Genomic DNA, 13,502 nt, shown 5'->3' with positions numbered 1-13,502 from the left:
AATAGCAGGTGTTTGAGGCGCTGCTCGTTTTTTGCTGCTGCTCGCCCGTGACCTCTGCCATGTCCGCCGCCAGCCCCGAGCCGTCCGCGCCGATCCCTACGTCCCCGGGTCGTGTATTCTTTCAGACGGCACCCGGTGTGGGGTGCGTCGGTAACGGCCCAGTGCCTCGGGACGAACCTGTGCAGAAGAAGCAGGGAAAAGTCACGGTGAAGTACGACCGAAAAGAGCTGCGGAAGAGACTCGTGCTGGAAGAGTGGATCATAGAGCAGCTGAGCGAGCTGTACGACTGCGAGGTTTGTTTGTGTGTGTGTGTGTGTGTGTGTGTGTGTGTGTGTTACAGATACAGCTGCATGCGCATTTGCACAGCTGTATGCGTCTCTGCACAGATGCACAGCTGCATGCACCTGTCTCTAGGCGCATCAATTGTCAGGATCTGTTATTTGACCTACATTTTGTCTGGTCCCTTCTGCGGTGCCTTCACGCATCACCACACAATACAATCCTCAGTGCTGCAATAACTCTTATGTTCTGCGTTATACTGTGTAGCGGTTAATTCATCAAATACCACAAATCTAGTCGATACCCTGCTCTCCATCATGTGTACGTCATGTTGATTTTGTGCTCGTCTTGGCTTTTAATGTGGCAGAATAGATTTTTATACTAATTAGGAATTATAGGAGACCTTGGTTATTAACTGGACTTATTTTTTTGTTCTTTGTATTTCCCCTGATTCATTGTTTCCAAATCCTGCTCTGATCGTATTAGTATTCTTCCTGCTCTAAGACTCCAGACTTCCCTAATCAGCTCATTAATAAGCCCTGCGTGAGATTAAATGGTTCTGTAAATGTAATACCTTGTTGTTCCACTGGGGAATCGGAAAAAGCTGCATAAACGGGTGAGACATGGTGAAATCTTAATAGAAGTGAATCTCTATTATTACAAATGCATAAATATATTTGAAACTGCTCATTTGTAGTTTCTACTGTTCATGCTTGCCAGATAAAGGCAAGATTCTGGAAAAAAAAAAAAAAAACTGAACATGTTTTCAGTGTCCTGTATCAGTGACCCTGACTTGGACCCCATACCCTATTTTTTAGATTTCCAGTCCTGGTCCTTGATTTCTTCTTCACTTTTCCACTTTGTTTTCCCTGTCCTCAGCCACCTGATTCTTTTCTTTCAGCTGCTCCCATTGATGGTCCACAGATTTTTTTTTTTTTTTTGTACCTAACCTCCCACTGTGCAATTTCCAGTGGTTGAGGAATCAAACCCAGGCCATAGTGGTAAGATCCTAGTGCAGGATCCTATCCACTAGACCACCAACAAATTGGCATCATATTTGCCCTCCTTAGGTCCCTTTTCTTCTCCTAAGAGAATTTTGCAAAACACTTTGCTCTCATTAGCACGACTGATGTGTGCTTTTCCACCACAGATTTATAGCCAGTTCCCCTCTCAACTGCTTTTACTACTGCTTTTAAGACAAAGTGATGTTTGGGTCAGTAAATTAGACTCTAGTGCTTTATATATATTCTGCTCCTGTCTTTTTTTTTTTTTTTTTTTTTTTTTTTTAAATCTTAATCTTTAATCTAATAAGCTCACTAATAATCCCTCGATGAGATTAACCGGGTGTGTTTGGACAAAGAAAATGTACACTTCAGGAGTGTAAAGGAGTTGAATTGGAAAGTGTGGTCTAGTTTGCATCTTGCTCTAAAGAAGCCTGAAACAGTGCTGAAGTCGTGTTTTTTTTTTTTTTTTTTTCCTCTGGTTCTTGCATTAAATAGTCATTTGCTTTGTTTTTCCTCTTTGCATCAGGTCATTAACTTGATAGGAAATTAATATACATGGTAGGAATGCTACTGTGTGTCTACTGAGCGATTTGGGGATTGGTAGTGAAGCTTTTTTTTAAAAAAAAAAAAAACACATAAATGGAACCAGATGCTGAATTATTTTAGTGTTTATTTCTCAGACAAAAGTACAGATGTATTGTGTACATCTTCAATGCTCTTTTTTTATCCGTTTTCAAAAATGTAATCTGTAAACAAAGGACCTCATCAGTGGGTTTTGTTGATGCTTGCTCATACACCAGTAAGATGGTTGGATGGTGAATTAATGCCTTTAAATGTGGTTTCCATCCATTTCCTAACTCCATTTCACTTCAGTGTTCTGACTTTGTTGTGTACAAGGTAAATCTGCTATACTATAACACCAGCACTTGACTTAAAGAGACAGATCTTGCATGACGTTTTCTACCTGCAATGTCAGATGCTCAAAAAGCACTTTTCCATAGCCCATGGAGGCGTGCGTCAGTGTTTGCTCCGGTGCTGTGGAGATCACTTGAGAGATGCTGCAGAATGTGTTGTGTTCCCTGAGGAGGTTAAGGTCTGGAGCGAGTGTGTGAACAATAACATAGATTGTGGTTTGAATAGATGCTATAGTAATGGTGCTGGGTATAAGGAATATTCACAAAGCTATTCTTAACCTGGAGAATAACACAAACAAGGCTGTATTTTAAGTACGTCTAGACATTCAGTAGTATCTGTGTCGAAAAGTGGAGGTGTGTGGAGTTCTCAGCACAAGGCAGAGAGAAACTAGCTCATAAATGACCAAAAAAGAAGGAAACACTTTGAACTGTTGTACTGGGGCAAAGACCAACATTAGCTGAAAACATCTTAACAATGGCAAGCACAAAAGTCTAGCTAGCAAGTAAACAGTCATTTGGTTAACATGAGGGTGCCTCCACCTCTTTGGTTGGGTTTCCCATTGGTCAGATTGACCCATTTAAGCCACCTGTATAGAGGAAAGCCAGATCGGCTAGCATAAACAAATAGAAGTGGGAGAAAAGCACATTGAGGCAAGCAGCATGCTGTCTGTTGAAAAAGCAACAACCGAGAGAAACCTTGTGAGCATATGCTGTGTTTATTAGACTCCAGCTGGTCACTTTCAGAGAGCTGCTTCCACTCGCACTGCTGGAAAGGTTGTCGGTGTTATATAATAAGTTGCTTCTATTCCAACCGTTGTGCCTGATATGAAGAATTTTCAAAGGAAACTGGAGACATGTTAAATATATTTGTACTGAGATATTTGTCATGTGTTTAATGATTCAGGTGCTAAGTTTGTCGGCTGGTGCTGAATTGACATTTTTCCTGTTAGAAGTCAACACTGACATGCCATCCAGGTGATTTCTGTTCAGGAATTTTAATGATATTCATTTCCTGGACATAAGTAACGAAGGATGTGTATGAGAATTCGTCTGGGGAAAAAAGTTGCATATCTTGATTAGCTAACTAGCAAAATGGTTTGGCAAATTTATCTACTCTTAAACAAAACTCCACCCTGAACATGTTAAGGATGTTTATATTGAAGTGTTTATAAAGAGCTCAGCAAGTCTGTTGTAAATCGGTTGGTTGGCCGTTTTTGGTGTTCTTGTGAAAGGCTAGCATCATAGAGGAACAGAGCTAGTGTGGCTGCAGTGGCATTCAATAGGTTAAAGACAAAATTCAGTCTCATAGGGGATGTGTTTATCAATTAGTTCCTAAAAACATAAGCACATGTGCTAATGATGCAGTCGATTGAAAAGAGACTCTGCTCTACTAATTAGCGAGCTACATGCTAACTAGCGTGATGGTGTTAATGGCAGTATTAGCATGAAAGTTGAGGCTTTAGAAGCTGATCTGTTGAGCAGTGTACAGATGAACAGGTAAGTGAGTTGAACATACAAAAGGATGAAAGTGCAGTTTCCAGCTTTTTCTCTGCTATATTTAGTAATATCTTGGGCATTCAAAACAAACCATGCAAGATTATTCGAGAACGATATTTGGTTTGAAAGGACACTTTTTGCACTAATGTAAAGGTTGAGCGGTGTGTGTGTGTCCTCAGTGTGTATGAGCGTCTGTGTGGCAGAAAGTCTCGTCATTGAGAAGGTCAATGTATTGAAGTGGCAGCAGCAGCTGATGTGGTGGAACACCATGATATTTCACGTAGGTGGACTCGCTCTGCCAGCGGGCTTCCAGTAGCATGGGTTTGTCTGTAAACACGCCACACATACACACTTCTTGCTGTGGATCGATTGGTCTTTTGAGGTTGAGCCTGGAGGCCATGTCTGTGTGTCTGTCTGTTTGAACCCATGAGGGATTACAGTTCATAGTGCGAATACAGAGCTTGTACTAAGATTCTTTTTATTTATCACTTATTTCACACAATGAGTGTGTTTGCATAAAAGCAGGTGAACAAAAACAATAATTCTAGAGATGTTCCCAAAAACATCATTTGAGTTGAACCGATAATGTATTCTAAACAGAAACGATTCAGTAGCCACTTCAGTAGGGGGCCAACGTAATATCGCAGGAATGGTACAAACCCATATAATAAACGCCTGAGCGGATTGAGCTACACTTGCGAGTGTTTGTATTACATGAAGGTGAAACAAGGTCAATTAGAAAACAAGCATCAATATATGTACCAATGCTCTTTCTGTTACACCATGCAGGAAAGATAGTCTGTATGTGAGCATTATGTGGGGGGTAGGGTGATGTAGAGGTTGCTGTCTGCTCAGCGTCTAGCTGGTATCTTTACTCCTCATAAGCTCTCTCGGTAGAATTCCAGCCTGCTTGGTATTCCTTGGTAAACCTTACGATAAACTGACCGTCTGCTCCTCTTTGTGCCTGCAGACAAAACGCAGCTCGCCTGCACAATGAGGTGGCACAAAGAAAGCATGGAAAATTTACTCAAATTGCCTGTGCCTATGGTTTAAAAAAAAAAAAAAAACTTCTACCGCCACACTAATAAATGAAGCGCCTTGAGGAAGTAAGTGGTTAGATTCTAATATTTTTGTCTTCTCCTATACTGATGAGAGATACTCTAGCTCTGCCTCTTAAACGTGACGTGTGCTTGACTATATATAGACCGTTTTCCTGAGACTTTTACTTTATAGAGGTTCTTTAACAAATTGCTTTCACACAGCTAATCCTTCTGTCGGCTTATCTTCATGGCTGTGCCTCGCTCCTGATTTAGGGAGTGTAGCCTTGCAGCTCCACGGTCCTCAACTGGATCTCTGGTTACTGTCCATGTGAAACTCGCACATTCCATATTGTTTTTTCTAAGCGCCTAGAAATGTGAATGTTGATGGAGTGACAGTTGGTTAAATTTAAATTTTTAGTAATGTACGTAACTGTACACAATACGCCAATGGATTTTCACTGTCTGTGATGTAAAGGTAGAACGAAATAGAATAAAAATAATTACCAAACTTAGATATGGAATTATCTATGCAAGTGAAACTATATAGAGAAAATCTTTTAAAACATTATATGAATATGATTAGCCTACTGGTGGCGGCAGGATCCTGCACTCTCGTTGCCACAGCCCGGGTTCGATTCCCAGCCGCTGAGGAGTTAACTTTCAACGCTGGTCCCAAGCCCGGATTAAATGGGAGGGTGTGGCGACCCCAAACGGGGAGCAGCCAAAAGAACATGTATGAATGTGAATCAGTGGCAGAGCAGCATGACGATGGTCAGTAAAGTGCTATGTATATATGTACATATGTAATATGTTCTGGTTGAGGGATCAATGTTGTGTTGAAAAGTCCAGAAATAGTCAGTTTTCCATAAGTATAGTTATCTTTTAACTATGTATAAAGAGGCTGCAATAAATTTGTCACAATATTTAGACAGTGAACATTTATTACTCTTGTTGTATTTATGGCAGAGACGTGATGACCGTTTATCTTTTTGTTTTTTTGTTGGACTTGGCAGGACCACAGTGCAATGCTTGAGAGTGAAAGTTGTCCTGCTTTTCTGATTATGCATCTGTGTTTGGACAGCTGCGTAATATGTGTCGGCGTGTGTGTGTGTGTTTTTTGGTTGTTATTATTAGGCTTGAGAAGTGTGTAAACACCTCACCTTTTAAAAGGCACTTGTCAGAGTGGGCATTGATAACTGACAGGATTTCACATGAAGCTAAAGACTAAAACACACACACGTATACAATGTGACCGCGATTGATTATTTTCCACTATAGCACACCCTGAAGTAAACGCTTCATTCCTCTAATGTAACCACATTTTGCCAACGCTAACAGTTTCCTCTTTGTTAATGAATAAAAGGATTAATAGATTTTTATCCATTTATAGTTACATTTAATATTGTGGAACATGCTCAAAACATGTTTTAGCAGTTGTAGCTGTATTCTTTTTACTGAAGTTAATGAGGCGAAAAATGCTTGTCGTTGCTGGGGAAAAAAACAAAAACAGGAGTATTCTCCAACTTAACTACCACTTTACCTCAGACTGCTGACACTGTAGACTTCTTACAGGTGATCAACATTAAAAAAAAAAAAAAAAGCTGTGTATATGAATAACATTAGAACAACACAATAATGTGAAGAATCAAGAATTTAAACAAAAGATTTCTTTGTTCATATTAAAGGCATATTCCAGATTTTTTTCAGCCTTTTATTAATTTACTCCACATATGAAAAGAAATACAGTGAAATGATATTGTGCTTACTTGGGTCTTTTATGCTTCTGATTTAAAAGATGTTTTCATCCCAAAAGGCTTCTTTCTTTGACTAAAGAATTCTTGAACATTTTAGTAACACAAAAAGTCTCAGTATATGCCATTAGACTTGCATTGTAAATAAGGAAATAAAGTTGGAGTAGGTGTTTAATTCTTTTTTTTTTTTTTTCTTTTTTTTAAATACAGGGGGGGAAAAGGCAGCTATTATCCCTGGTAACATGCGTGCACACACACACAGTGGTAGTAAAAATGCATTGAAGATTGAGGAGAAATGGAAGATTTTGGATAAAAGCCCAAGCAAAGTGCTTTAAATATATCTGGGGAAATGGCGCTTTAACAAATTTTCCTTCTTGAGTCTGTGGAGTGGTAATAAATGTGAGCTGGACACATGCTTGGCCACAGAGGATGTTGAATATGCACTATTTTCACTTTCTTCCCTACTGGTCATTTTTCAGTGTGCGTTTCCCTTTTTGCTACCCACTCGTTCTCTCTCTAACACACGCACCATGCTCATCTCTTATCAGCTGTTCCCTAACCATTCACTAATGCAGCCTCTAATTACTCCGACCCACTTCATCTCCCTCTGTTTTTCATGTGTGTGCTTTTCTTGAACAGCTTCTTGCATCAAACCAGAGGATGGTATAATGGCAATTTTGTTTATTAGACAGATATCAGGCAGTATTCTTGTAGTAATGCACCATGGCAGCTCTCCTGAGGCTCTTTTGGCTCAGCTCAAACAATTTTCAACAAGAGTTCCATCTCGGTAAATGCAATTTATCACACACACTATATCATGTGTCTGTGTATCGACTGTAGAAATTGTTTCTATAAAAGATGTTTGTCTCTGTCTGCCTGAAATCCAGTTAGGACACTTGTTTTACAGTGATGGCCATGTGCAGTTTTTTTTTTTTTAAAGACATCATTTTGCTGATGGGAATGAACTGATGCAGAGTAATGTGCGGAGGTGTGTGTGTTTCAGAGGTGATGACAGATGAAATTGGACAGGCAAGGGGGGGATTCAGCTGCATAATCCAGCTGGCAACTATCCATAGAGGGTGTATATACATGCGCGCGCACACGCACTCTTTCGCATTATATATTAACTGACTAAATGGTAATTAAATAATTTACCAACTTTTATCACTATTTTTGTTCAATGTTTGATCTGTGACATAAGGACTATGGGCTCCAATGTTCAAATTCTTTGTGGCCCAGATGTACATTAGCCACACCCCTTTGACTGAAGCCTAAAAATAGAGGCCATGCCTCCTTTATTGAGGCCCAAAGGTACAGTTTGCCACACCTCTTTCACTGAAGCACAAATGTATAGAAACCACACCTCTTTCATTAACATCCAAAGGCATTTAGGCCACACCCAAAGTATGAACAAAATGGGAACAGAGGCCATGTCTCCTTTTAATGAAACTATTCAGCGGAAACGCGTTTCAGAACTTTTGTCTGAGACATGCTGTTCTGAATCTGATTGGCCATGTTTGAAACAAATAATTGTATTGATAAATTTTTATATTACTTTGCAGAAACCTGTGTATTAACCTACAAATTAAAATTTGGTTGTTGGACCAGTTGCCTAATATTGATTGCATACAATTTTGGTGCATTTGACTGAAACCCATGATTGACTCTGGTGAGGTGTTTGTTGCGGTTGTGTTTATTGTTTGTGGTGGTTGTTTTGGTTGTGTTTATTGATAGGTGAGGTGTTAATTATTTGTAGTGATGGGATTATGGTTGTTTATTTGTTGTTGGTGGTGGTTTAGATTAGTCATGCGTTGTAGTGTTGTGCTAATTTAGAAGAATTTACCGTATTTTTCACTTGGGAAGCATTTTATTCTTTTCTCTTCGTCTTTGTCTCTCGCGTCCCTCAATATCACAGCCACTTGTCAATCTTCCATTCCAGATAGATTGCTTAATGGAAACCAGACCCCTTTCCCCCCACACATCACTTCAGATGCATATTTATAGCCTTCATCCCACCATGTGATTGTGTGGATGTGTGCTTGGGTTTTTTTTTTTTTTTTTTCTGTCATCGCTATGGTGATTTAATGAGGTATTAGATTAATCTCACCCTCGTGACCCCAGACCAATCCACAGTTATAGGATGTTTTTAAAAACTGTTCAAGAGATTTCAGGATGGTACACTGCTGCAAATTGTCACCATGCTTCAACATTCTGACCGTCACCTCCAGACGAGAAACACGATGAATGACTGTGATGAATGACCTTTTTTATTCATTTAACCTAGAATAGATAAATCTTGGAAAAATGCTTGAAGGGGAAACCTGGGGAAGATTTTTACTCGTCTGTCTTCTTTTTTTTTTTTTTTTTTTTTTTTTCTTTTCCCCAGGAAGAAGAGATGCCAGAGGTCGAGATCGACATTGATGATCTTCTAGAGGTGAACAGCGAAGATGAGAGAGCTGTAAAATTACAGGTAAGTGCTTCAATTCACACAGGAGAGAGAGACTGTTGGCTCTTTTTGTGAAGTCAATTTGAACTGTGTGTCATTTCTATGAGCAGATAGTAAGAATACACTAAAATGGCTCTGATTTTGTTTACATTTTTGTTTCTCACCAGGAATCCCTCACAGACTGCTATAAGCCTACTGATGTAAGTCTATCCTAGATTTGCATTTTTATGATCCATGTTCCATGCTCCCCTTAAAGGAAAGGGTTTTTTTGGTTGCTTAATGTTTTTATTGCTCTAAAATAGTTCTACTTGGAAACTTTAGTGAAACCTTTTCCAGGAGCACAATCTGAGAAACCATTTGGGGGGTATATTTTTTTTAAAAAATGTTTATGGCACTGATTAGTCAGATGGTGTTTAATTTTCTGTTCTGAAATGAAAATGTGTTAATGTGTAGAAATTTTCTTTAAACAGACATTTAAAGCTTTATATGAGTCTCCAGGGTTAGTAGTTTGGAGCAGTCCAGTTTCACAGGAACACATACTAGCACTTATTGCATTTAAAGGAAACTTCAGAATGATGATTATTTTCCTTTAACTTAATCTCATTTATCTCATTGCATTTTACTCCTCATGTGTAGTACAGTATCTGGCTTTCTGCTCCAATACACACGTCCTGGGTCAATCTCATGAAGCCTACTGACCAGAAAACCCATACTTATCTAATGGATTCATATAAATAAAATATACTGAATCACTGACCTCCATACAGACTGAGAAATGCTACTATACAGGATAGTAGAGTGCAGTTGAGGACTGAAATGTTCTATTTTTGGAAGTGTCTGTGTGTACATCATGGGCATCCAGCCATGTTTCTGAATATCTACCACCCTGCAAGTCTGTGTAAAATTTTCCCTCTTCTGACTGTACAGCATATGTGTGATTCATATACGTGTGTAATTTCAGGACGATTCCAGGACCTGAGAACTTGTTTATTTGAAACAGGTCACATGAAACATCTATCTTTTTCATATAATGCTTATTATTATGTTGGCATGGGCATTGGTGGCTCAGTGGTAGGTTTCTTGCCTACCATGCAGAAGGGTTCAATTCCTAGCCAATGCCCAAACCCCAGCCACTGGATGCAGTGCTGGTCCGAAGCTCTCATAAAATGGGCGGGTTGTGTCAGGAAAGGCATTTGGCATAACACCTGTGCCAAGTTGTTGTGCAGAATAGTTGGTCCACTGTGGCGACCCCTCACACACACAGAGAGCAGCTGGAATATCAACACTGTATGTTAGCAAGTTAAGCCTTAAAGGTGTAATGTGTGTATGGTGTTGCTTGTGTGGAGACATGAATGTGTTTCAGTTTTTGGAAAATGATTCAAAAGCATGCTGATACAGTGAAATATTCTCTCTCTCTCTCTCTCTTGCGTGCTCTCTCTCTCTGTCCCAGCAACACTAACCAATTGTAGGGATCTGTAAGCTCATGTATGCAAAAGAGGGCAGAGAGCACTTTTTTCTAGTGTTGCAGCTGGTAAAAAATACCTTGGTTGGATTTATGTGCATCTCTGAGTAAGCACGTGCTGGGCTTCTCCCTCTCCGGTTGTTTGGTGGTTGATGAATTTCAGCTGAGGTCAGGAAAAAGCAAGTATGGATCCTAGAGTTCTTTATACTGAAGAAAAAGCTCAAAAACTGCTTTCCCACATGATGTATTATAACCTTTGGCAGCATATCATGGTTATTTTAACTAGTCATAGAAGGGTACAGGGTAAAGCTTGTAAGGTAAACTAGAGTTCAGTGTGTTCAGGTGTGTGTGAGATTTTGATGGGTCTTGGAGACTCTGTAATTACATTATCCCCTCTCATGTCTAGCTAATCCTGACTGAAACTGAAAAATGGAAACAAAACCAACAACCTTGGAGCAGTCAGGCTGGCCATAGGCCAGACACACACACACTGCAGCAATGGACCACAGATTATAAGATCAAATGTCTAAGCTCGAGGACAAAACCCACTGAATTTGTTCAATGTCTCAAAATTTATCTTAAGATGACCTGATGCCATTTTATGCCTCTGTCTCTCTCTCTCTCATATGCAATCTCTCCATCTCTGTCGCAGACTTTTGTACAGGAGCTCCTCAGAAGGATAAGGGGAATGAGGAAACTTGGTGCTCCACAGAAGAAAAGCCTTTAAGTGCTCAGCAAATGGCAACGACAATCCAGCTGCAATGACTGCAAGTCTCAAAATCAATCATCCAGCCCGCGCTTGGTTCGCCCTAACCAGCTCCTCATAGTCTGGACTACAAATCCCAGACAGGACTCCAGTATTTGCGTCCAAAATTGATAGATTGTAGCGTTCACTTAGCACAGCCTACCACAACCTCATAGGTTTTTTAAAAGCCTATAATGTGATTTACATGACAAAATGTTTGGTTGGTTTTTTTGTACAGTGCTATTCATTTAATGTTATGTCTGTAATCTTATTGTAAGACATTTTTTTTTTTTTTTTAAATGGATAAATTGTCCGCATTTTAAAGGTCAAGGATTTGGAGTCATTGTTAGGTGAGCTGTTTATTTTGAGCATTTTGATTCGTCTTCCCGACATTTATATTACAATCTAACTAGCATTTCAGTGTAGTTTTTGGTTTGGTTTTGTTTTTAAAACCTTGTTACACACTTTGGAGTCTTTTAGTTAAAGACATGTGACTGAAACAGTATGTAAAGGGAATTTTCTAGCTCAGTTTAGATGTAAAAAGCAAAAACGAACAAACAAATGCAGCCTGTTTTATGGCTGATGCGTAGCTACTGTATAGTGAGTGCTATAGAGCCATTTCAACTAGCTTGCTTTGGATATTTTAAGCATTGTGTGTGTGTGTATATAAATAAATTTGTCTACACTCCTTTTTATTTCTCCTTTTGTACGTCGGTCGCCACAGAATGCAAAATGGTGGAGTGTGTATAAAGAGCTGTGCCTGTAAATGAACGTGTGTAACATCACCGCACTCATTTCCACCTTACAAATGTCACCCTCCTGCTGAGACGGTGTACAAATTGTCCAGTAAGACAGAAAAGCAACGATGGTGCTGTTAATGTTCCCTTATTAATTCTTCAAAAGCAGTGGTGCCATCGTCCTGGGCTTTCTGTATTCAGACTTTTTACTCTGCGATCTTGTGTTAAGTCTATCATTCGTTTTCTCATCACTGGATGAGTGAGATGTCCGTTGTCCTGAATGCAGCGTTTTCTCTCATTAAAGGAAACTTTGTTTTTTATTTTTATTTGTTGGATGAGACTGAGCATCATGGTGGATTGGACAGGTTCCTTTTTGTGATCCTGTTTGATAAACTCTTATGTATGTGTGTTTTAGATACTCGAGAATTCTTCAGGGTTTTTCAGGGCTTTGGCTTAACTTATTCTTTTAATGAATTCTGTAAACATTAGAAGAAATGAGTCTTTTACTTTTGCATGTGTTTCACTGGCATGAAGGGAACTTTTTAGTCCAACACTTGTATCACTTTTTTTTTTTTTATATACCTTATTGATATTACTGTTTGACACTCCAAGATTTTTATTAACTGTATATCTGAGTTATAAATAGATGTTCTTTTTTTTTTATTATTGTGTGTGTGTGTGTGTGTGTGTGTGTGTGTGTGTGTGTGTGTGTGTGTGTGTGTGTGTGTGTGTGTGTGTGTCTGGTCTTTTGCATTGTTTTAATGATAATAAAGTGAAATGCGAGCGTATTTGGGATGGCTACTTTTATTATTAATTAACTGGGTTTTTTTTCCTGCTTAATGTGATTTTTAAATTATTTGTTTCCATCTTTGGTAATAGAACAAACTGAATTCTTTAGAAAATGTTGCAAACAGAAACGAGCAGAAATAATTATGGCTATGTGTGGGATTGAGAAATTCCTGGCAGTGGGTGTGATCTAGAATAGGCTTGTTTTCTTCAATTAAAAAAAAAATTGTGTACAAACAAGGTTTTAATGCTTAAATGTTTTATCACTTGAAAATGAGATTTCTTAATTAACTGATTGATTGCATGGAAATTCGAGCGCTGTCCCTTTAATTTTTTTGACCCACTTATTTCGGCGCGCAGAGAAGCGCGTTCATGAGACGAAGCACTGTGACCGCAAGGTGAATGTGAAGAGCCGAAGACGGGCACGCGCAGAACTGTACGCATGCGTACCTCTAAAACTGAGGGACAAAAGGATATCAGCAACTTGTCCACTAAACCGACAATATAATCTGAATCTGCATTTTTCAACCTGAGAAGGAAACGGTTCCGTTTAAAGTGAACAAGTCTCTCTCTCTCATGGATGGATAAAGTTACAATTAATTTCTAATTAATTACAATTAATTGTTTACTATATAAATATTTTCTCATCATATTCCTGAAATTTTCCTCATTATTTCTTAGGCTCACCCCCCCTCCCCCCCAAAAAAAGAATTACCTCTGCTGTCCTGTTTTCCATTCTCAGTTTCTTCCTTTCAATATTTCATTCCATTCCCCATCCCCCTATCCATACACCCGTCCTGCATATGCCTGAGTGTACAGGGGAATAAACTACAAGTCTCCA

General features: G+C 39.1%; 1 protein-coding gene across 1 annotated transcript; it reads left to right on the top strand.

Annotated features, from left to right (window-relative positions):
* On the top strand, window positions 1-12,614 carry ppp1r14c (protein phosphatase 1, regulatory (inhibitor) subunit 14C). The gene is made up of 4 exons (XM_058409284.1): window positions 1-293; window positions 8,872-8,955; window positions 9,099-9,131; window positions 11,046-12,614. Exons 1-4 carry the CDS (start codon window positions 60-62, stop codon window positions 11,118-11,120), a joined length of 426 nt encoding a protein of 141 aa, XP_058265267.1. The 5' UTR covers window positions 1-59; the 3' UTR covers window positions 11,121-12,614.
* The last annotated feature ends 888 nt before the right edge of the window (window positions 12,615-13,502 follow it).

Source organism: Hemibagrus wyckioides, linkage group LG15, assembly GCF_019097595.1.
Source record: "Hemibagrus wyckioides isolate EC202008001 linkage group LG15, SWU_Hwy_1.0, whole genome shotgun sequence".
Taxonomy (NCBI): Eukaryota; Metazoa; Chordata; class Actinopteri; order Siluriformes; family Bagridae; genus Hemibagrus; species Hemibagrus wyckioides.
This window is presented reverse-complemented; position numbering and strand designations above follow the sequence as displayed.

Coding starts and splice junctions, on each gene's coding strand:
- ppp1r14c (XM_058409284.1), top strand. CDS start 60: ATGTCCGCCGCCAGCCCCGAGCCGTCCGCGCCGATCCCTACGTCCCCG. Junction 294..8,871: donor GCGAGCTGTACGACTGCGAG/GTTTGTTTGTGT, acceptor TCTTTTCCCCAG/GAAGAAGAGATGCCAGAGGT. Junction 9,132..11,045: donor ACTGCTATAAGCCTACTGAT/GTAAGTCTATCC, acceptor TCTCTGTCGCAG/ACTTTTGTACAGGAGCTCCT.